The following is a 25,513-nucleotide window of genomic DNA, read 5'->3' on the forward strand; positions in this document are numbered from 1 at the left end:
GACACTCTTCTTGGCGACACTACCAGCTCACCGCGCACGAACCAGTCGAGGTTCTGTCGCCCCATCCTGCATTACGTTCTGCATACCTGCCTACTCTGCTCTCCGCTTCGGCCCGCCGCTGGAACCCTCCCGGCCAGCTCTTGTCCGCACCATTCATCCCGCCACTTCTGCCAGCTCAGCACCAGACGCAAGTGCAGCCGTCCCTGTTCCACGTGTCGCCCGTCTTCCTCTTCTTCATGCATCGACGCGGACCTCAACCGCTAGCCCTACACACCGCTCCGCGTCTGAAGGGGGGGGGGGGAGTGATGTGGCGGTCCGTGTGCGATGACGAAGACGTGCCTCTGCTGCCACGCGCTTAGGCGCTGGCACGGCAGTTCTGCTAGCACCGTCCAAGCGCGAAGCCACGACCATCTACCCGCTGGGACATTCCATCATCGCCGGTCAGGACTCATGCAGAGGAATACCATCTCCTCTACATACGTGACTCCAAAGAATTCAGTTCACATACGTGTTCGGAACCACTTAGATACTTCAATGCATCCACCACATAATTTCCACATGAATGTAGCTCGTCGTGATTATTCGGCGATTTCTCGAGCAACACTTTAAAACGTTTCCAAATGCGCTAAGCAGACTTCCTTTCAGGACACTTCGTTTATAGTAAAGAGGGTTACAAGCAAAATTCTGCTACCGTTCTTTATCCTGATTGCTGTTGTATCCAAAGCCTGTAATACTGTTTTCGTCGGCAGTAGATATTAAAGCAGCAATGAAGTACATGCCCATAACTTTACCACTAGGATCAATCGATGAAAAATAAAGTTTAGGAAATTGTCTGTGCAAAAAAGAACTAAGAAATAGCTTGCAGACAACGATTGGTAGAGAACGAATGATATAAGTCACGTGACAATGTGTTCATATTTCGACAAATGCTTTAAGAGAACTTGCATCCCCGTGGAAAATTATCCGTTCACCGACGGTGGGAAGAAAGGGGTGTTTCAGTGTCTGGCGTGGGCTTCGATTCGGAGTTGGAAATTGTTGACCAAGGTTTCGTCCACAGTCTAAACGAAGCACAGATACCCGCGTTTTGATTATGTGCACAAAGCGCACAGAGTTCAGGTAAAACACGTGATTGGTTGATTGATAGTAAGACGACCACTCAATTTAGCGTAGCAAGGTAATCCGACCTGCTTAGCCAGCCGAACTGCCTGCACCTAGCTTCTGACCATGGGCGCCGTCATGGGGGGAGGGGGGGGGAAGCCAAGGGGCAGTTGTCCCTACTACCGATCCCCGTGGTACCAGAAACGTAGGGTTTCTGAGCAAACAGACATGTTTCTGAAACGACACCCACAAAAACTTGGCCGTCGTGGCATAAACGCAACCCTACGTCGAACGATAGGAAATTTATTCCTGTATCACGTATTAAAATGCGCCCATCTCAATTTGCTTGGAAGCTATAATTTGAAACCTATAGACCCGGGTGACATTTTACAGCTGCAGTAACGAAGGCGCGACGGGATTGGCCGGCATACAACGTACGATGATTAACTATTTCAGCCATCGCATTACAATAACTATTAAAAGTTGAGTCGCACACAGATGATACTGTAAATCGCGTAACAATTCTTTAACCGTCTTTCCAATCTTGTGTGGCTAGTGCAATTTACGGGGCTTACGTGTAGGTCACACAGCTGTCGCGTCGAGTGATCATATCGTGATTGTTTGTAGTTAAGTCATTTTCGTGCTGAAGCAATTGACAATGTTGACACTTGTAATTTCAAACTGCTCCACGTACACCCAAATCGCTCGATATATAAACGATGTTGGGCTGTGGATCTGTGTTGCTTTCACGGCGAAGGAAGACAGACATGCTTGGATTCACTGTCAAGCTTTTCGCGGTATTCTTGGCATGTCCGGAGTTCTGTAAGTTTGCTGTTTCATCACTTTCTTTTCACCTCTTCGATTGCTTCAGCATAGTAAGTACACGCAATGCGTAGCTTCGGCTGATGAACAGCGTCGTGCACCGTTTACTTACCAGAGGAACAACTACAACTTTATTTTGAGATGGAGAGTGGGGAGGTCCCTTCCAAGAGGAGTTTATTGGGAAGTTTTGTATTTGCTGCGCTGCGAAAAGCACTTTCGAGGTTTCCAGTGCACGATCAGAGTGCCGTTTGGGTTCGGCGCATGCGAAATGGCACAGATGCTGTCTCTCCGGGTAACTAAAACGTTGGTGTACTCTGCCTGTGCCACGCATATATACCCGGAGTCGCCCCACCCGTGAATGAGAGTCGCTCAGGCACGCGTAAGGTCACGAAATCTCGATCGGTGTATATAATCCCGGTGTATCGAGGCTTCTAAACATGGAACCCGAGATCCCGAGACAAGATCGAGACTTTTTTCCGACACCGTTCAGGACCGTATCCACCGGAACATTCTAAACGAATAAAAAAAGAAAAAAAGTCACTGCTCACGGAGCAATACGTTCTCTTCCTATTATATGGGGCAATCGCGTCGCGCCGGTATATCGACCGCTCATTGGAATGCATCTCTCTTTGTCTTCAGCTACAAAACACCCTGTTGGTGTTTCCCCAACCCCCGGTTTATGTCCCGCGGTTAGCGGTGTACTGATAGGCATGGCGTTCAGCACTTCCTCTTACGCGGAACCTCAAACCAATGATGTCTTTCACATCTTCCGTGGGAGTATTGTGGGGAATGTCCCCTGTGTTAATATAAGCAGTGGTGCGTCTATTCATCTGCAGTAACTATTGTGTTCTGGTCAAAAGCAGCGGGGTGCAATTTTCCGACAAGGCTGACTCCATTTTCTCCCTTCACTTCCAAATATACTTATTCATGAAGATCCGGGGAACAAAAATACAGATTGTGCACGAGAGAGAGTGTCTGCTACACTTTTGTGTATAGCTTAATGGATCGGAAGGCCTCATTTGACTTCCTTGAAAGAAGTATTCGTTCTACGAACTTGAGAGCTGTTCTCGGCTATGGCTTGCGTGGTTCAACACCTTCGTCATGTGTCGTTGACGACGAGGTTGGCTCAGTTTCAGGTTGAAAATGATATTTTCCGAGAAGGGACGCTTGGGGCCGAAAGTCCGTAAGACATCGTGCTTGTCAGTCACCACTGCACGTTTATTGTCGAGAAAGTCGAAATCTATAATCCCGGAATCTCGGGATTTAGCCTAGCGAAATGCCTGGTTTTCGGTACATTAAGTTATGCCGGATTACCGTGATCCGTACCCTGGGCACGCCGCGAGAAGGTACGGAGAGGAAAGACCTGCTCGAATAGAGCAAATTTAGATTAACTGTGCAATTCGGAACAAACCTTTCGATTTTCAAGTTCAGAAATTTTGCGCGATAATCTAAATAATGATATGTAAACAACATGAATTAGCAGAGGCAGGCGTCAGCAACTTTTTCCTAAATTATTTGGTGTGATTGAAAGAATGCTGAACTTTACAACTCGATGGCACGGCAAGCGCGAGATTCTTGTGTTTCCGGTGGCGCAGTAGAATTAAGTTCTTATGGTAAGAGGGGACGAGGAGGAGGAGGAGGAGTGTCGTTGGGAGGAACCCGAGAGGTCTGCCTGCTTGATTAGGCGGCATGTTTCTCGGGAAGGGAAAGGTGGTGGAGAGGAGGAGAGGAAAGGGTGAAGTAGAAGACCGAGCGGAATCCGCTCGGGGGGAGGATAGCTGCGTCCATGGGCCGACTTCAGGGGAACTGTGCCGGCATACGCCTATTACACATCTGAGGGAAACCCAGGAAAAACCCCAGACGGCACAGCCGGCCCGCGGATTCGAACCGCGGACCTCCCAGTCTCCAAGCGCACGCGTTACCGCAGCGCCACCGGAGCTGGTGTAAGAGGGGACCGTCTTGCCTTTCTTCGCATTCACGGTATACGCCTCGGGCACCGGATACGCTAGAATTGGGTCTCATATTCCAGCAGTCCCCAGCATAATGGTCGTCAACTCATCGCACTAGCTCTGTCATTGTCCAGTACCAGCCTCCCCCGAGTGAAGCAGCAAAGTACCGACACGTGGGGACGCTGGAAAGGTTAGGATGAGTAAACCTGCGTTACCTGCGAGCCTGAGTGACATTTCATCGTGTCAGAAGAGTGGGCTGCTTCCCTATTTCCTAGGTGGCGTTCTTGAGTCTGTCCTTGAAGCAGTAACGCAGCTTCTCGTAGTATTTTGGCCGAAGCCATCAGGAACGTGTCGCGTGCAGCAACGCCATATTTGGAAGTTTTTGCGTTCGGCAGTTTGCATCCCATTAGAAGCACTTTCTCCTATAACCACTAATAAAAATACAATAACGATGCATATTGTTTCAGAAACTGGTGAATATGCCTTGCTGCAAAACTCAAAACGAATTTCATTCAGTGAAAGAATCGTCTTCGCTCGTTATTGCTTTTTCCGTGTTGGTTTGTGCAGAAAATAATTCTAATGGGCGGCCTGCTGGTCCGTCCACGACACATAAGTTCTCGAATTGCTTGGCAAAAAAAAAAAAAAAAATGAGCGAAAAATGATATCACTGAACAGCCTGCATTGTACCGCTGCTATTCGCAACTGCTCAGGGTGCAACGTGTTGACGTCACAATGGGCGCGTTAGGTTCGTGCTCCGGGAACATTCCCTCTTTCAGGGGATCACTTAACACCTCCAAAGTGACTTCCGGTGCACGTTCCCGGGTGCACCCTGCGCACCCTTTCTTCGGAGCCGGGGAGCCGGAGAACGCTGGGGAAGAGCGAGGCCAGTTCCGGAGCGTGACGCATGTTCCGGTGTACTGCCTTTCGAAATGGCGCAACCGTTGGAACACGTTGCAACCGCCCATGCTCTTTCTGTTTCCGGAATCATCGGATATGTCGGCGGTAAATAGTTATATACCAGCTCCGGTGGCGCAGCGGTAACGCGTGCGCTTAGAGACTGGGAGGTCCGCGGTTCGAATCCGCGGGCCGGCTGTGCCGTCTGGGGTTTTTCCTGGGTTTCCCTCAGATGTGTAATAGGCGTATGCCGGCACAGTTCCCCTGAAGTCGGCCCATGGACGCAGCTATCCTCCCCCCGAGCGGATTCCGCTTGGTCTTCCACTTCACCCTTTCCTCTCCTCCTCTCCATCACCTTTCCCTTCCCGAGAAACTTGCCGCCTAATCAGGCAGGCAGACCTCTCGGGTTCCTCCCAACGACACTCCTCCTCCTCCTCCTCCTCCTAAATAGTTATACGATTATAGAGGACTGCTATGGTCTACTGCTATGTTTACTTAAAAGCAGACGACAAAAGAAAGCTCGATAGGCGGCGCGCGCTCAGCGGCTCTGGCGCTCGGCTTCCGGATAGCCTCACAAATACCATTAAGTGGAGACACCAAGGGTACGTTCCCCTGAGAACCCGGGATATGGCGCTCGGGAACCTGCCTAACGCGCCCAATGTGATCGTCATCGTATTATTCTTATGGGAGCGACTGATTGCATCCTGCAATGATTCCCCAATAACGGAACCCTTACTAACTGCAGCAGTGACTCCTGTCAGTGGCAACATACCTTGCGATTGTCCAGACTGCCGATGGTGCGACGTATACGACCGTATCAAGGTAAGTAAAGCAACAGTAAGACTTTCTTGAGTGATACAGGTCTCATGAACATCCTGTGAACTCAAGTCTCATTCTTCAGTGCCCCACTCTCACCCTCAGCCCATTAACTTCATGTTTTTTTTTCAGTCATCTTTTTGTGTAATCCATCTCATCCTTCTTTCATCGTTCTTCCTTTGTTTCCTAATTCTTTTCCTTTTTATTTATTTTATTCTTTTATTTATTACTTATTTATGTTCTTTGCGGAATAGCCAGCCGGCGGCCCGTTTGGCTGACCTTTCCCCTCTGCACGACTGCAAGAAGCATGTGGGAAGAGCTCCGCAATGTGCACAAGAGTGTTGGATCTTAGCAACAAGTTGTATCTGCTGAGGAAATTGTATCGGACGAAGTTGGACTTGGCTGAGGACATGCAGGGTTACATCAGGCGCAATTTTTTGGAGTTAGTGGAGCGTCGGAGAGGAGTCGGTCAGGATAATAATTTTTTTCAAGTTGCTGCGCTTTTGCTGAGTGGCCTCCCGGATAGTTGTGAAGCTCTCGTCACAGCCCTTGATGCTCTCACGGATGAAGATGTGATGTTAGAGTACGTGAAAGGGAAGCTGGTGGATGAGTTTTTCGAGATCAAAGACCTTGTTAGTGTTAGGCGGTATCTGGGCATTGAAAAGGAGAGGTTTGAAGATGACTGCTTCCGTCTGCGCCAGCGCAACAAGATCGACACTCTGTTGGACAAGTATACTTTTATAGGTGCAAAAGGAAGTGCGATACCAATGGACCCGGAGTACCTCAGATTCACTCGGGAACATGATTTACTAGTTACCAACGGGCGTTATCGTCAGGCTGTGAGAGAGCTGTTATACTTGCGCACCGCAACACGACCGGCATCGCGTGTGCTACAGGGGTACTTTGCCAACGGGTGAGCAAGCCGCGCCAGCGTGACTGGGATGTTATAAAGAAGTCGTTGCGGTATTTGAGGGCTACTCAGGACAGCAAGCCGGGCAGAAGCGAACCTAGAATTGGTGTGTAACATGGATGCAGATTGGGCAGGGGACTTATCCGACCGAAAGTCTACTAGTGGTTTTTAATTCAAACTTGGAGGTAGCCCGATCTCCTGGTCGAGCAGGAAGCAGTTACCCGTGGCACTTTCTTTTACAGAAACGGAGTCGGAGTACGTAGCAAATATATACGTTCCTTCTCATGTCCGCCTTTACTTTGATCAATTGCAGATTAATGACACGTTGCTTAGCTGCAGCTACTTCTGCGATCTCGCTCAAGCCATTTCGTGCTACGAGACAGAGCCTGTGGGATCATCTTGTTACGTAAGTTGAAGTTTGTGTTATTCAAGGTAAATAAAATGAAGGCAAATATCCTAGACATCACAATCAAGCCCGTTTCTCTCCCCGAAGACCAAGTTCCAAGTGCGGGAGACGAAAGCCCGTCCTTTATAGTTACTGGTCTGTCGGTGCATCAGCATTCGAGGGTTCTGTGCCGAATGCAAGGTCTTCTTGAGGGGTACTCGATCTTCAACAGCCTGGTGACGGATCTCTGAAAGTGCTCCCCCCCCCCCATCATCATCCTCTCATTCGTTCCTCAGCGGCTTTGAGTCGCCCACCTCATCATCATCCAATGTATGTGTGCGTGTGTGGTTGGACATTTGGTGCTTATCAGGAGCTTCCTCTGTCCTGCTCATTTGTGCAAAGTGCTGAAAACCACCAAATTGTTTTCGTCCCATATTGGCGTTTGGAGGGTTTGAGCTCTTGGAGGTTGTGAGCATTTGGGGCTCGTATGCTGCCGCAGGAGAAAGCACCCGAAAGGCGTTATTGCTATCTCATAATGGCGATGACAGGAACACGAAACAAATAAGAGTGTACTCTAAGGAAAAAAAATTCCTACCCAAGCTGCTAGAGCGACAGTACTTCTAATTTTTCGGGATATAGTCTAATCGGAGGGAGTAGACATCTCTAGTAGTTTGAAACGCACTGGCTTCAACAAACATAACAAAATACAGTTAACGTTTCGGATCCCATTCGAGTCCCATGATCGGAACGACGTTGTCCTGGTCGTCACCGGGTATTTATGTAAATACCCGGTGACGACCAGGACAGCGTCATACGACACACTTCTTGCCTTTAACTCTGAGCGCACGGTGAGACAAGAAGCTTGTTTTCGCTGCAGGGGTTCTAAACTGCAAGAGCCAGACGTGGTGGGTCGGATTGGGCCAGGGACCATGCAATTTCGATAGGGAGAAGGGGCAAGAGTCCAGCTGACTAAGAGACTCGGAGAGTGCGGTTCGGGAAGGTTGGTAGTGTGGGCAATGAAGAAGACATTGCGACATTGGAGACATTGCGGTATAGCTTACCCATTCTGCATGCTCTCATTCGAACCCAAGAACAGGAACTACTCAACATCAAGGCTCGTAGTCTCTGCGTCTGTTTAGGAGTTCTCGGGACAATGGAGACGTACTCTGTCTTGGCAGAGGTGCGAGAGCAGCCTGTGGGACAGTGATTCCCTTCGCACTTATACACGCTACATTACACGGCACCCGCTCCATTGTCTTTGTCGCATTGATAAGGACTGTCCGGAGACTGCTTTTGGCAGCGTCATTGCTCGTCTGAAAGGGGACATCTCCCACGTCCGCGCCATAGTAAGCACAGGCGACGTGGGCTCTTGAAAGACATTGTATTTACCGTACCATCACTGGTATTCAACGAAAAAAAGACGTGCCCACTGTCGTGGCCCACCAGCTCACACTCGAGCATCTCGCCTCAACACATATCGAGTAAGTCGCCATATATACACTAATGGCTCAGCAGCACATGATAGTTCGAGCGCGGCTTTCTACATCTTGGAGGAAGACCTAGGGCATGGTTTTAAACTCCCCTATGCAGTGTCCTCGACAGAAGCCGAACTGTTCCGTACCCTGGCAGCACTGGAGCATATTATCGGACAAGGGCACGAAACGTGCGTCCTTCTTACCGAGAGCAAGGCATCATTAGCTATATTGTTGTCATCTCGACGCAGCATAATATGCGATTTCCACACCATGACGCTTCAGAAATTCAATCAACTTTTAGTCACTGGTTACAGCATCACGTTTCAATGGGTCCCTTGCCACATAGGCTTGTATGGAAGTACCTGAACAGACGCAGTAGATAGACACGCTGGGTCTGATGTCACTAGGGCCCTGGCACCTCTGCCGAGGACAGCCTCCACATGCCGTCTACATATTCGTCGTCAGTGCGCTACGTGTGCTGAGCAGTTCCGGGTGGAAACTGCGACTTACAACCCATTCCTACAGTCTATCGACCCATTGATAGAGTTTGTCATCACTTGCCACTGCAGCCGTAAAGAAGAATCCCCTCTCCAATGCCTACGACTAAATGTTGCCCATACACCTTCACTTCTCTTCAAAATGGGTCGGCTAAATTCAACAAACAAGGTGTCTGTGGCGTAGAAGCTGACATCCCACATCAGATCAGATCCTAGATTGTCAGCAGCACCTTCACCATAGAAAGAAACACCCTCCGTTGCCATCTGTTCCAGATTGCCACTAACGTCCTGCACCCCAACCATTGGGCTGTCACTGCCGCTCTCCTCGGTTTTCTCCGAGTCTCAGGACTCGTTAACAGCATGTAACGTTGTTCGAGTGTCTCTTTTCTTCTGTCTTTCTTTCCTTTTGCTTTATTTCCTTTTCGTTTTTTTTTTCTCTTTCATTTTTTGGAATAGCAAGCTGGTTCTTTGCCTGGATAACATTTACTTTCTTTTTCTTCATAAACATATACCCCTTTCCTTTATTTTTTCTTAATAAAAAGATCCCCCTCCCCCGACAATGGATTGGTATGGGCCTCGTGCGGAAACACGGCTTTCTCCGGCAACCGCGTCCATTTCTCTCTTTGCTGCGCATTTCTGAACACGTGACCGAGTGTATATAATAGTGAGTATGTGAGTATGTGCTACCGTCTAAGCCTTGATCCACTGGCGCAGTTTCATAACCTGGGAGTAGCGCCAAATATTCCGCATCAAATGTGTGGGACGGCGGAAGACCTCTCAACCCATCACCTTACTTTTAAGTGCTGCAGGACTACGCACTAACGAATCATTTAATAAGGAATAGCAAGCCATCCTTTCTCGCTGACGTTTCCTGCGAAAATAAATAGATTCCCCCTTCCGCATCAAATTTCCAGTAATGACCTTCGTCCAAGTAGAAGTATATTCCTGTATGGTGGAACTTTCGCTTGTCATGTAATTCTTCGATGACGGGACAGGGAGATCAACACAAGACGGTCATGGAGGTTTGAAAGAGCGCCCATATAGCGATCGATCACTCTCTTGGTTCCTATAGGCAACTAACCAACAGCATGTCCAAAGCATTAAGTTATGCCATCATAGTGCGCAGTATAATATTAACGGCATTTTCATTTTTTCAGATGTTCGGTGTTCATACTAGGAACGGCGCATGTGTCAATGGAAATTGTATTCCAATCCCAGAGGCAATGGAATACTTCAAGAAAAACAGTAAGCTTATACGCGAACTTCGAGTACACTCATGTGACCATCATGAACACTTATTACTAACTATGTTGCAAAAGTAGTGCACCAGGTACTGAAACCGAAACGAATATCGGTTCGATTATGGTACGGTTCAGTGTCAGAACACCGAAAGCGGTTTCGGCTGTGGTTACTGGATTTGCTGTTTTAATGTATGCAGTTACCGGTAACCAAACAGCCCAACTGGTATTCCTTTTTTGGCTGTATCTGCAATTTGCGCGGATGACGCAAAACGAGCTAGAAAGTGCGAACGGGAGAAAATGAACAGGTTATGCTCCGAAAGGGTGGTGCAGTGCCTTCTGCCAGGTTGAAGAAAGAGTGAATTCTTTCTTCAACTCTCAACTCAACTCAACTCAACTCTTTCTTGTGTGGCGTGTCAATGTAACCTCTTTTCTTCGCAGCTTTGCGCTCAAACTAGGAGCCGTCAAAAAAGAGGCGGAGCCAAGGGCTCATCTCCACGTATTTTTGGCGAATTTATTTCGCAATTGCCATTGCATTACGAGTGGGATTACGTGCTATACTGAGTAAAATGAACACGGGGAACCCATTTCCCCAAAGGAAACATTAGGTTGCCTTGGGAAATTTCGGAGTTGAATTCAAGAAATTAACTTTCCATCTATTGAAGTGAAATAAAACTGTTACCAATATGTGGCGAAAGTTACTGGCAGAAAAAAAATCCTCGACCGCATGTCTCTCCAGGGCCTGCGTTTTTTTACTATAAATTTCTATCATGGTTGTTGGACCACCCTGTATATATCAGAGTGGTGCTGTCATCTCAGATATGTATAAACTAAAAGTAAGCGCAAGTTTGGACCCGCTTGCATGATGTCCCACATAGTCCATGCATCCTAAAAAGACGTTCCCAGGATATTCAGAGGACCTACAAATGACTAAGAACTGCTAATCGACAGAACGTCTTGTGGATATCTCAGGCCCAAGGGATATCTCAACGCCCAAAATTGGATATCCTGTAGATGTTTTCTGGATATACAGGGTGTCTTTTTTTTAGGCTATACAGATTTTTCATTAAAAACTAGACGGGTTATAGACATGCTGTTTTCACTTCTATCGTCTCTGGGCCGGCGGACGTTCTTGGCCATATGTTGCTCGACCGACAAATGACTAATTACTTAAAAATCATTAATTAACTTTTTAATTATAAAAGCTACGAAGTTGTCCCCATGAGAACAATTATTCCTTTCGGGGACATGATATCGTAGCCGTTTTCAGATAAAAAATCCGTTCGGTAATCGTCAGCAAAAACTTCATAAAGGAACACCATTTTTTGTTTATTTTGTTTATTGCGCAGCTTCGGAGACCTGTCTTTCCTTCACCTCAAATGTGGAGAGGGTGAAAGAGCACGCTGTCGCCTCTTGCATCCTGGAAAAAGATGAAAAGGACACAGAAAAATGCAACCTAAGATAAGGGCAGTTCTGATGGCGTCACAGGATACATGTGTTTTTGTTTTGTTCCCCATCTTCGATGCATGAGGCGGCACTGTGGCGGCAACTTCGACGCATGAGGCTCCGTCACCTTCTCACATTGGGGGTGAAAGGAAGACGCGTCTCCGAAGATCCGCAATGAGCAAAATAAAGAAAAAAAAATGGTGTTCCTTCACGAATTTTTTGGGGACCATCTACCGAACGGATTTTTGTTCTGAAAACGGCTACGATATCAAGTCACCGAAAGGGTATTACTTTGGGACATTTCTCATTGGGGCAGGTCTCACTGGGACAACTTTGTAGCTTTTATAATTAAAAAGTTAGTTAAGGATTTTTAGGTAATTAGTCATTTGTCGGTCGAGCAACATATGACCAAGAACGCCCGCCAGCCCATAGATGATACAAGTGAAAACAGCATGTCTATAACCCGTATAGTTTTTTAATGAAAAATCTGTATCGCCTAAAAAAAGACACTCTTCATGTATATGGTTTGCTGGGAGTATGCCACTTTCTTGTAACGTAGACCATCAAGCAGCTGAGAGGAAGCATGCACTGCAACCGCCACAAGCAATTTCTATATAGTACCGTCTCGGGAGGAAGGAATTCGTGGTAATAGAACGACGTCAACCGGTGGGAAAGATTAACAACGCAAAGCGACATTGACCGCTAATGCTGGAGTTTTTTAAAAGGGACGAATTTACACTTGCACACGCGTACGAACGATTAGTGTCATGTGGCAATGCGATAGCCTCCTCGGTTAAACAAGTATATGCTGGTACCATTTGCGGCATTGCTAAATATACCTCTTCCAACGACGCTGTGTCGGCAGCTCGTCCTCAGGGGGTTCAAATTTTATCGTTGGATCAGTTTGCTCTTCTGTATCCACTCCATGTTTCTCTACCTATTTTGCAGCGCCCAACAGAACTCCGGCTTGCAAGGCAGGCCATGACTATTTATATGTGAGTATTCTATTAGAATGATTTTCGATGTGAAGAATAGTTCAATAGTTCACTGTTCTCTCACACCGACGCACTGTTCTATGGAACTATCTTCTTTACACAATGGTATTATACTATCTTCTTTACAATGTATTTCCTTGTAGCACAACACAAAAAAGCAACACTGAAGCTTCCTTAGTTTAATATACACAAGCTTTCGCGTGGGGACCACGCTTCTTGACGGACTTGACTTACCCTGTTTCACCGAGATTTTGCTATCAATGTATTTCCTTGTTACTTCTCGACTACACGTGCGCAGTTCCTGTGACTACCACGGGGTGGCAGCACTAATGGCGGTGCCCATTCCCGGTATCGCGTTTTTGTGTATTGGTAGCGCATGTCATAGTCGCCATTCATCTGTTGTCGCTAGGCGTACGTAGGCTAAGCTTTGTATCCGAATTCCTCTTTGAGATAAGATCTTCTTAGTGTTTTTTGAGTACCACACGCATACTTCACCAACTGCGAACTCAACACTAGCAGAAAATTACATGTGGGAACCATTCGAGCCTTAGCATGCTCACGGCGCAGCGGACTGGGCATCCCATTACAACCCCCTAGTTAGCACATCGTCTGACCTTCTTTATCTTGTAAACAGGACACGTACGGACCTTTCGGCTGCAAATATTACTGTCTTGATGGGACTCATGCCAACCGCATCGACGGCACAGTGTGCCAGGTAAGGGCGAGCAACATGTTCAGGATGCACTGCAACTGGCAAAAGATTGAACAAGTGTAAATTAATGAGATGACTCAAGTCTAAAGGTTGTTAACAGTGCTTGCGCAGAGGTCACAGGTTATGCACACATTTACTCTATGATAGACATCTTTATTGTGGCAACCACTCCTTCAACATGTGATATAGTCTTGTAATTGCGAAGAGGTCTGATGTGCCATTTCGGCGTAGGCGACTAACGGTAACTTGGGGCATGTCAACGTAGGTACAAATGACGTTTCTGCTGTCGTGAGCAACAGCGTTTGCATGAACAGTCTTACAACGCTAACGTTACTGCGGAGCATCAAGTTTTCTAAATCTGTAATCGCCGCAAAAACTTCCTTGAGAACCGGTATACGACTCGGCTGAAGAAGTGGGAGATGTGATAAGAAGATGTGGGAGGGGGGGGGGGGGGATATGTTTATTATATAAAAAAAATAAGAGGGAAAGGTTAGCCACCGGTATGGCGGCTTGCTATTCCCAGGAAAAAAGGGGGAAAATAAAGGCAAACAAAAAGAAAAACAAAAGAACAAAAGAACAAAGAGGAAAACAAACATGAAACTGGTCACAGTTCACCCAGAAGGCCACAGGACCGCAGAAACTGGGCAAGTGCCTTTGTCACCTGACTGTATTGTGTGGGGCCGAGCTGCGCAGCTAGAGATAAGTCCGAAACCGTCAGGCGAGCGATGCGCGACCGTAGGAGAAGACGATGTTGGTGGTTACAAGTGCAGTAGAGGAGTAAGTGCGGGATGTCTCCTTCAACATGACAGGTGGGGCAGTTGGGCGACGAAAGGTGGCCCATCTTAAAGAGGAGCAGTGGAGTCCGCGCCACATTCAGTCGCAGCCTATGAAGCAGGGACTCTTCCTCCCTGGGGTAGCGGCCTACCAGTGTGTGGGTCATCGTAGGATCAATCGAGTGCAGAAAAGGGTTGGTCCTGGCAGCGTCTTGAAAGAAGGCCTGAGAGCTATTTCTGCAGTATCGGCGAACGGCTAGCTGACAGGCAGACTGGGTAAGTTGGATAGAAGTGACAGGCCCAGCAGCACGAGCAGACCTGGCCGCAGAATCGGCGATGGCATTCCCCAAGATACCAACGTGGCCCGGAATCCACTGGAACCACACACTGTGACCTAGAGACGGTAGTTTGGCGTGCAGGCAAACGATCTCCGTGTAGATGTCATTGATAACTTTGGGCGAATACGATGCCACGGCCTCCAAGGCTGACTTACTATCCGAAAGGATAGTCCACGCTCTTGGTGTCGACGAAGAGATGTACCGCAGAGCAGATAAAATAGCAACGGCTTCTGCTTCGGTTGATGAAAGCGTGGGCAGCAGCTTGAAACCGCGTTCGTATGCTTCCTCAGGAATGTAAAATGCAGATGATGACCCATCGGATGCCACCGAGCCGTCAGTGTAAATCTCCATTCGATTTGAGTGCAGGGAGTAGAGATGTTGCAGCGTTAGTTGGCATGCCACAACAGCTGGGACATGGCTCTTTTTCGGGAGACCAGGAACAGATGTGTGCACTGGGGGCAGACTTAAGGTCCACAGCGGCTCTGTATAGGAGGCCACGGTATGCGATGGTGGGATTTGTCCCTGTAGTCGCAGAACAGCTTGGCCGTACGCAGAAGCAGGGCAATGCTGCGTAACATCCCGAAGATGGTGACATGGGTGCCGTACAAGACAGCGTGTGTAAGTTTGGAGAGTTGCCGTGTCCCGGATGATAAGCACGGAAGGAACCCGCGCCTCGGCGATAGCAAAGAAGGTTTCCGTAGTCTTCGGAACTCCCAAGCAAGTGCGCAGGCTACGAGCTTGAAGATTAAGTAGTTGCCGTTCCTTGAATGGGGAAATACCGTGCAACACAGGCAAGCAGTAGCGTAAAGTGCCCATTATAAGAGAGTTGTGTACTTGGAGGAGGTCGGTGCAAGAAGGACCCCAAGAGGACCCACTGAGGCGGCGCAGCACGTTAACATAAGAGCCTGTGGTGGCACCGAGGGCAGTAATCTGTCGAGACCATGTCAGACCCCGATCAATGATGACACCAAGGTACTTGTACCAGGCAACAAACGGCAGTCTTGATCCTGTCAAGAAGAGGGGGTAGCTGCAGAATGAGCGCCGCGTGAATGCCATAGCCACGGTTTTGGTTGGCGATACTGATAGCCCTCGATCAGCGAGATATGACACAGTAGCGTCTACAGCAGATTGCAGGCGGCGTTGTATAGTATCCCGCCGCACAGCAGAAGTCCATATGCAAATATCATCCGCATATATGGTGATGTGGGTATGGTTAGGCAGTTGAAGGGGCAGGGGCAGGGGGGGATGTGGGAGGCATTTACGAAAAAGTATTGACCATTATCGGCAAGCGAGGCACGCACTGCTGCTGCTTCTTCATTGTACCGAGGGTATAGTCGTTCCTTCCTTCGACTTCTAGTGGCACGCATGACATCCCAGCAATTGACAACTCACATGGTTCCCATCTGTATACTTCCAAGAGTTGGTCCAACGGTCGCTTTTCGGATGCCACGAAATACCTCTCGTCAAGACGCTGGACTAATTCGTCTGGTGCAACATATTGTGGCTTTTACAGCTCAGTGGCCAAGTTCGCCAACGTGCCCTGGTCGGTTCGGTGGTCTGGAAGATCCTGAGCGCAGCCTTCTCTATTGCCGACGCTACTAACCTTTCAGAATCCACACTTTCAGTGCCTCTCAGTTACCTGAACCCTCACCCTCTCAGTATGTCACAACTGATAGGTCCAAGGTCAAGTCCAGCCCACCAATGTTGTGCCATGAATCCGCTTCTAAACTTTTTAGACACCATAGGACTTTGGTCCTCACTAGGAGGCAACTCATGATTCCATTCCACCGCATTACGGTCAGCAACTAGAGCACCGCACGTGGCCGTGAAATCCCCCAATCATTATCACTACGATGAAGTTGTTGCTATCCTCGTTTAGAATTTCCACCGACTGAGGCAGTGAATCATTTCTGGAAGAACTGATGTCCTGAGGCTGGAACAACACAGAAAGGACAAATGCATACAAAGTTTACATACATACAGACAAATACATCAAATACATACATTTCATCGTTAATCATTTCTGATTTGTGGCTGTTCTGCGCACAATATTCGCGACAGAGGATTCATGGCGTGTCCACGTATCGGTGCACCTTAAAGAGCCGCAGGTGGCCGAAGTTTCCGCACCATATCTGCAGCCACACCATAGGCTCACCTTACCTGTAAATCTGCTCCCAACTATTTATTCACGCATTAGTACGCATTCTTTGTGTTCTTCCTCTCCGTGACCAGACGCCCTTAGCGAAAAGTTAAGCGATATTTACTACACCGTAAACTGTGAATGCATTGGAATGTCTTACGTCGCCTGAATTTCGCTATGGAGTCCAATAAATTAGCATAAAAGTACACATGACATAGCGCTAGCTATTTCCTTATTTCAGATGCCACAAACTGCCAAGAAGAGCACATGTGACTCAGAAGGCTCCTGTACAGGCATCGTATGGATAAGCGTGTAGTATCCCGGAGTGGAAGTTCGGAGATCTTTGGGATATACGTGAGAAGCCCAAGGATGTCAATGGGTCACCCAGGAGACCTTATTTTATCTCTGATGTAATGTCGCATTAGTGTCCTCAGGTTATACAATTCTCAATAAAGGGATGCCCGCAGGACATTAGTACAGACGCGCATCCAGCAAGTTTGTTATTTAACACTTAGTAGCCGCTACAACACAGTCTACAGTAAGTATGCTACGCACACACACAGTCTAAGAGGCTACAACACAGTAGCCGCCACTCAGTTCCACTTTCATCTGCACGACGTAGCCTTCATCTGACCTACCTAATCTTTGATAGACTTCTGGTGCTGTGCGAACATTCGAATTTTTCGAATATCCAAGCGACTATACTTATATGTTAGATTAAATAATTATTCTACAGTGAAACATGCGAGAGTCAGTGTTTAGTACACTTCCTTAAAGTGGGACAAAGGTTGTGGTATATCCATAATCTTTGGGATATCAGAAAGATGTGTAGAGGTATTTCGGTCTAACACTGTGCAGATTTTACTTTACAAATCATTACAAAGCGAGCGCTTCGCCTCGGTGAAACGAGAGGGCGCTGAAAGCAACACACTGCTGACATCATCCGGCAAGGAAGAAAGAATTGAAAGAATGCGCCGATGCCGTTTTTCTCGGCGGCGGCTCTTTAGCTCGGCAGTAAGCTCACCCACAAACGCTTCAATTCGCCGACAATGGTAAGGGGCTTCATAATCAGCTGAATAACTTCCACAACGGTACTTTTTGTCGATATAGTGTCGGTCACGAAATCATTCAGTTGTTGCAGCACAACACAAATTATTTTCACGCTCTCAAAAGCCAGACTCACAAATCCTGGAGAACACAACAAACAAGTGACAGTAGAGAAAATAGGCTTTATTACCACTCACACGTTATTACTCACTATGGGTTTAGTTATTTCCTGTCATACCTGTTGTTGCGTGTGTGCATGTGGGAGCCTCAGTTCTTACAGGTCAACAATAAGTAATACCACGCCAGCAACCGACCGCCGCCAAAGTGGTAATCGATTAGTCCAGTGCTGCCTCCTTCGTTCTCAGCCAATCAGGCGCATACTGTGCCACGGGAACGAGAGGTGCACTTTAAAGCTGAGCTACGCCGATTTTCGAGTGTTACAGAATGGAATGGTACTCACAGGATGTGTTCAGAAGGGAACACTGATTATATGTGCAAAATAGTTATGTCAAACTCCCTCGGTTTTTCGAAAAAGTGAGTTTTTAGTTTCACTGACATTCCGTCTTGTGGCCCGCAAACCCTGTGTCGACGACACATTCGTAGTCTGCCCGTGCTCCGGCTTGGCATGACATTTGGCTTGGTTTCTTCCTCCAAGCCGGCCGGTTTCTTCTGCCGAGCCGTCTACTGCGCAGATTGACATTGGGGAAGTGATAATCAGTTCGCTATTTAGGGAGCCAGTATATTTCTGGATTTCACTGAACCCACGAGGAACGTGAGTTTTGCTTCCTTTGACTGCAACGCATTTGCTAGGCCAGTACAGACTTCCTGGTGTGTTTCGTGTTCTGTCGTTCTGTGCTGCGTGCCGAGAATGCGTGAGCGTTTTGCTCTCGTCTGCAAGAACACTTCAGCATGCAGTTCCAATGTTTCAAACCACAACTTTCCGTAAGGCGAAAGAAAAAGCTATTGACTGCAACAATCGGTTACAACTCCGACTGGGTGCCACCTTCGAAAGCAGCGATTTGATCTGTTCATTTCGCTCACACGAATGTTACGGAAGCAATGCGCAACTTGTTTCATACGAAGCCGAAGATGTCTCGTCCGGAATGCTGTGCCAACCTTATCTGCAGCAGGAGATTGCAGGGGCAGGATTGGGCAGCAGATAAAGGTAAGACGCGTAATGTTAGACAAGTCAGTCATGCGGTGCAAATGCCATCACATAGAAAAGAAAAGTACGCTATCTGTCAGTTACTGCTTCATCCTTTAGAGATTAGGCCCCAGTGGGTGTATTCTCAGTACAGATTTGGAATTGCCTTATTTGTTAAATGATTTCGCAGGCATTCTGGCAGCACCTAACTTGAAACGCGTCACATGACGTCACGGATGAATGACCTCCCCCGAGCGTCTTTTATCATGCAAGAAGGCAAGACCCCGTGCTCATGATCGGCCTTTGAAAGCCATTCGTCCTTGTGTTGTTTCAGTTTGGCGACAAAGCCCCCAATATCACAGACGGCTATGGGTCCTAAGCAGACCACTCCAGTAGATTACAGGGCGCTCCAAAATGTTGCTTTCTATTGCGAGCAGCTCATCAAGATGGGCATCTTGACAGCCTTGAACTCATCTTAACATCCTTTGGACGCTCTGGTGGTCAATATACGAGTTATTGCACAACAATCGCACACTTCCCTATTTCCAGGCCCGACCCGGCCTGGGCCTTTCTGTGTTGCCGTGGCCTGGCCCAGTGGCTCAGTGAGTAGAGCCCGGCCCGGCTCGGTGACTCAGCGAAGAGAGCCCGATCTATAGCACTTCCAGCCGTGACTTACGCATTTCTAGCGCTTATCAAACAAATACACAAGGCCACAAACATACAAGAACTTGCAGTTTAACACCACAAAGACCAAATTAAATCCTAAACGCACACGCATTATCGTTACAGTAGAAGTTTTTGTGGAGGTAGAGGATGCCGTCGAGAAACTCCTTCTCCCAGTCCCTATCCCTCTCACCAAGCTTTGTGAACGTGACTGAAATATATGTGAGGAGTCAGGAGCAATGTGAAGCAGCTTTCAGAAAGTTCTAGAGGGTCGAATCAAACGTACAATCCAGTGTCATGTGCTTGTTTTTGCAAGTATGTGCACAGGAGTGACTGAAGCACGTGACGATGTGAACTAATACTCGTTCATTGTGTCGAATTAGGTGTCAGAGACTCTGAAACATGTTTGCGTTGCTGCGTGCGCTGCTGGCGTATTCTGTCGGCCCGGGCTCCACCCGGTCCGCAGCACACACCTAAGAAGAAGTCCAGCCCAGGCCCGGGAAGATCCCGCGGCCCGCGTCGGTGGCGCGGGCCCATGCAGGGCTAAACCCACGAGGAACATTTGTAGTAGTTGCTGACCACCAGACAGCCCAAAATGGCCCCTGTTACTGACCACACGTGAGGCCCATTTAAATTTGGAAGTAATTGGGGACATCCAATAGGCCCGGTCAGTACCAGTAGCCATTTTGAGCTCATCTGGTCGTCAGAGAAAAAATACATGCAAAGAGAACGGACAGTGAAAATTAATTTATTTTAAAATCAATGACATCACTGTGAAGAAACCAGCAGCACATGCCACCACTGACCATTGCCTCTCTGCTGGCCATCGTCATGACCACTGCAGACATCACACCAGGCTACTGTCCACCTGTAACAACTAATTCTGCACATCCTAGGTTGCCAACTGTGTCGTCATCATGGCAGGTCTGGTCAGGTTACAACAAGAGTGGCTCTGGACAAGCAAGAAGAAAGACACTTATACTCGACACAGAGGAATGCAAACCTTCGTGAAAGAAAGAACGAAATATACTAATGAGGGTAATAGATACATCAATAGCTACTAACAAAGAGTAGCCACACAACAAGTCAGCCCACTGTTCACCACAGCAACGGTCACAAGGAGTGCACCGCGACACGGTAGCACGGACAGCAGGGTAGAGAAGTGAATCATGATCGTCTAAAAGTCTCGCACCAGCCACCTAGTGGTTACATTGTAAACTAATTTAATTGCAAAATTATTAAGAACTTTGCTTCTACATCAGCGCTACCCTTGTCCCCGAGGACAAGGGTGTGGCACCACCTTCGTTATCATGGCGGCTTTCGTGGAATGCAGAAAAACGTGCTAGTGGCGGGCATGCATGAACAAGAATTGAAACACTATCAACCAACATCCGACATGCACGGGCAGGCTAGGCAAATGTCACCGCTAATCACAAACAAAACGGGATCAAAGATACCACAAGGAGTGGTGTGTGGCACAACTGCGCCTGTCAAGATCCACACAGAACCAATGTCGATGCCCTTTTGCCCTGTACAAAGTCACACATCTGCTCCCCTAGCATTTACTTTGTGAACTAAAATTATTAAAAACCCTGGCGACATGGCAGCGCTACTCTTTTCCGGACGAAGATTGTGGCAGCACTATCGTCATCATGGTGGCAGGCCAAGACAAGAATTGTATTGCTTCAACACGAAATGTAGATAATCTCGCTTGGCAAAAAAAATAGAGGGTGACCACACACATCGTGTCAACGTGTCAATAAAGAAAAGCATGCACGGAGAATACATTGGTCAGCAGACTAGAGCTAATGCAAATGCGCTTGAAGAAAGTGGAAACGATACTCACTACATCAAAGTACTCCTGCACAGACATCACTCCGTCGAAAACACTCCTCATCGTAAATCCGTTCGTCACAAAATATATCGGAGGTCAGCATCCACACCTTCACCAATGGTCTCGAGGAGTATGCCATCGACATGTCTTTACCCGGCGAGAGGGAAACACAGAACTGAATATGGCGCCCTCTTGCTGGTCATACGTCTCGCTCATTGGTCATGATGTCATCGTATTGTCCGAGGCTACACTTTTTTTTCCCGCTAATCATCGGCTGAAAAATTGGCTGATGCCTTGTGAAGCCTCCTCCGTTATTCATTAAAGACATCAATGAATTTGTGACATCAATCTTTTAGAAATCATGCATTAAATCAAAATCCAGAGGGGAGCACAGCTATAGCACAACTGCCATGGACATATCCACCCTAAACAATGGATCACTACCTTAACAAACACTCTACGCATGACATCATCACTTCCTCCCATTGTCTACATCTGCACCAGTGCTCCAAGTCTGCAGGGCTGCATTCTAGACAGAAGGCTTTATAAACCCCCATTATTGAATCAACATCACTAGATTATTTTCTTTATACTACTGTTAATGACTTAACTCTTGCATTAAGTTAAAAAACTATTATAGCATCTTTTTCACTGAAGCGTATATCACATGACTAATTTTTAGCACCCGAAAATTATGCTTGCTCTTTATAGAAAACATCATGCATGCACAAAGGATGAGAAAAAATAACTGAGCCTTGCAATTAAGCACTACTACCTCAAACTCATAGATTTACTAAATACATACATAATGACTAAATTGTTTTAAAAACTGCACTTTTTCCTTCCAATCACTATGGACCACTACAATAATTTTTAGCTGTAAAGATCCCAAAAATTATATTCATTCATTATAGAAAACGCCATACACAAATTGTGAGAAAAAATAAGAGAGCCTGATAATGAAGCGCTTTAACCCCAAAGTCATAGACTTACTAAAGGATCACACGTAGTTAGCAGTAAAATTCTACAAACTAATATTAGTAGTATATGGAAACTGCTACTGCCCTCTAGAATATTAACAAAGCAAAACAAACACAAACTAACAGAGCAAAATGATAAGTGAACTGGAACACTCATTGTCGTCAATAGGCTTATGTAACGGTCGAGACACGAAAAATAACATTTACCTTCTATGCACACATCCCACTGTCTTAGGCTGCACCTGCGTTGGCAGCCACCAAACACGAAGGTCTTCTTTGCTTCCTCGACGGAGGAATGCACTCCAGAGAGGAGGCCTTAGAGACCCCTTATTATTTATTAAAACTGCATTATTTTATCACCCTATTAACTGTTTTATTAAGTTATCATTGTTTTCTTTATCACCAAGTAGTTTATCTGGAGTTGGAGTTGGACGGACTAAAAATATTAGTTTATCTGACTCCTTCTGTATTGCATCGTTTGTTACTTGGATTGGACTGGATTGGGAAAGAAAGAAAAATATGGAGAGGTTAGTCCCGACCCAGTCAGAACTCGCTACTTCAAAACGCGTTTGTTGGTAAACAAAAAGAAGACAAAAAGAAAGAAAAAGGTCAGCTACGAAAAATAGGACAAACAAACAAACAACCAAGCAGGATAAAGCATAAAGGAAGACGGGGGAAAGGAAAGGGGGAGAAGTTCGACGCCGAGAAACACTCACTGCACAATGTCAGATATAGTGCGAACACAATGCGTTTGCGTGCGTTTGTTACTTATGTTGATAGTGCATCTCCGGTTGCGCTTTTGGTGTTGGTGGGCGCTAAATGAATAAGTAAACGAATATTAATGTTGTTCACTCTTGCATTAAGAATCAGGAAAGCTCTTACAAAAACTCACCTTTGCTACTTTTATTGAATACTATATGAGCACAACTATTAATTTTTAGCAGCCACAAATTATGCTGACTCTTTATGGGAACGCCATGCATACCAAAGGCTGAATAAACAAAAAAATAACTGAGCCTGGCAATTAGGCACTATTAACCTAAAATTATAGACTGACTACAGAGATAAATATAGTGGCTAAATAGACTTAAAAGGACCATTTCAACTTTCAGACCCATTATGGACCACAACAAAAATTTTTAGCCGCCATAAAATTATATTCACTCATTATGGAAAACACCACGCACGAAGGCTGAGAAAAAAATAACCAAGCCTGGTACTTGAGCACTTTTGCCCCAAAGTCATAAACTTACTAAATTATGACACAGACTAAAAAATCACATCTGCTACTTCCAAGTAGTTTGCAAGTTTTAGCAGTACATTTGTACTCTTTATGTAAACTGCTGCTGCTGCTCTATAAAGCACCCAAAGTACCCATACCTGCCATGGTGACCAACCTCCATGCGATCAACAAACCACTAAACGTTATTATGGCAGCAACTCCTCGAGAGGTTGATGTTGTTTGGGTTTATCGATCGCTTCGTTAGCTTAGTCTGAATTTGCCGCCAGCGCCTGGACCACACATGAAATTCACCATTGCTCAGCTCAATCTTCTTTTCTCGTTATTGAAGCCCGACCAATGGGAGTAAGGCCTTCCCATGCAGGGGAAAACCAGGAAGCTATCTGGGTACATTGACCTACTTGTATGGCATATTGATTAGGGAATGCGAAATGTCAAGTCTGTGCTTTTCCTCATGACCATAGGTCATCGCTGATCTGTTGAATAGGATAATTATATTCTTTTTGTCAGAACAGCTAAAACGAACCCCACGGACGGGTGAACGTTGATGCACCCCGAGAGCTGCAGTGTCAGTTACAGTATTTCCTCTAATACCACACTGTCCCCAACTTATCAGATGTAACATTCGGAAGAAAATACCGCTTAAGCAAATGTCCGATGATGTCCCTGAATTTCGTCCAATCTTCTCTTCGTCCTTACTTTTCATGAAGGCGGCGGCGAATATGCACACAGATATTACTTTACATTACTTAATTACTTTAAGGCAACTCGTACGGCACTAAAGTGCAAGAAAAATTCTCCTCGTGGAACGAAAGATGGCGTCACGCTGACAGCAACACAAAAGGAACGGGATTAACCTGTTGCTTCGTTCTTGATTTGCTGTGGTGGTGCTGGTGATAGCGTGCTATTTCCTGATTTAGGAACGAGAGAAAACGCAATGAAAGCTTTCCTTCTCCCTCTCCTTCTCAAGAAGCCCAACAATAAAGAGAGGCCTCGGATTGGACTCCTTAGACGATCTTGATTCATTGATTGGACAGACATTCATTTGCAGGGACCAATGAGAACGTGCTCCGCAGCGTAATGAATCAGTCCCTTTCCGTTTGTGTAACTGTCAAGGTATAACAACATCTTTCATTCTCTGAGGAGAATGTTTTGCACTTTAGTGCCTCTTTATGTCGAAAACATGACTCAATGAACTTTTTTTTTATAATGTGCATCTTTAGAGAGAGGGTCACATCTGTTTCAGTCAATTTAGAAAGTACGGTGACATTTCGTTCTCGTGGACCACTGGCTACGGTAAATCCCGCACGAAAGAGTGGCGTACTCTGACTGTTATTTGACGGAATACATGACAAGGGCAGCCGACGGATGTTCAGCATCCCGGAATTCTGTCTCTCTGGAAAAACAACGAAGCGTCACTCTCTATGAGCCAATGAGGGCGTGATCTTGAGAAAACGAACGCCGCGGCCGTGCGGGCGTCCCATAGAGTTACGGGGTTTCTCGACGGCTCCTTTCCTCCTCTCAGCGCCACCCTCTCACCCCTCCGCTTAGGGAGTGACGTCACGCCGCCGGAGCTTCTGCGGCCGCGGCAGCAGCGCTGATCTTTAAAGTTCGTTTATTAAATATCTAAACTATTTTCGAAGAACTATTACGACGAAGAACTAGCCGGACTGGTCGTAGGCCGACGCTGAACAATAGTGGTATATCGGTTTCATAGATGGGTTTCGGGATGCGACCACCCCTTTAAACCTGTTTACATACCGTCCAGCCATGCGGCGTACGATTTAGACAAGTGTGAGAAGTGCATATCACCACTGCTTCAAGGCAGCAATGGGGAACCAGCCTCGACCTGAGACAACAGCCCCTCGTCATCGTCATCTTAGTCGTCATCTCTGTAGACGTGTATGCGTGTGTCTCCTGTTATTTATTTATTATTCCGCCACAACGCTGATTTCATTCTCAGTCATCGCGGCACGGAGCTGTTGTCAAAGTTCCTGCGCTCCATTGGATTACGCTTCAAATAAATTGCAATCCGACGCTTCTTTAACTGTGGCGTATGGATAAACAGTAACTATGGGCACTGTTTTCAACTTATTTCTCACAGAGACACAAGCTCA

General features: G+C 46.8%; 1 protein-coding gene across 1 annotated transcript; it reads left to right on the forward strand.

Moving 5' to 3' along the window:
• The first annotated feature begins 1,789 nt into the window (after nt 1-1,789).
• LOC135398195 (uncharacterized) lies at nt 1,790-16,969 on the forward strand. Its single transcript, XM_064629625.1, has 7 exons — nt 1,790-1,920; nt 5,509-5,585; nt 6,803-6,895; nt 10,004-10,091; nt 12,479-12,525; nt 13,160-13,240; nt 16,730-16,969. Exons 1-7 carry the CDS (start codon nt 1,818-1,820, stop codon nt 16,802-16,804), a joined length of 564 nt encoding a protein of 187 aa, XP_064485695.1. The 5' UTR covers nt 1,790-1,817; the 3' UTR covers nt 16,805-16,969.
• Nucleotides 16,970-25,513: the final 8,544 nt, after the last annotated feature.

This window comes from Ornithodoros turicata, chromosome 6 (genome assembly GCF_037126465.1).
Source record: "Ornithodoros turicata isolate Travis chromosome 6, ASM3712646v1, whole genome shotgun sequence".
NCBI classification, from domain to species: Eukaryota; Metazoa; Arthropoda; class Arachnida; order Ixodida; family Argasidae; genus Ornithodoros; species Ornithodoros turicata.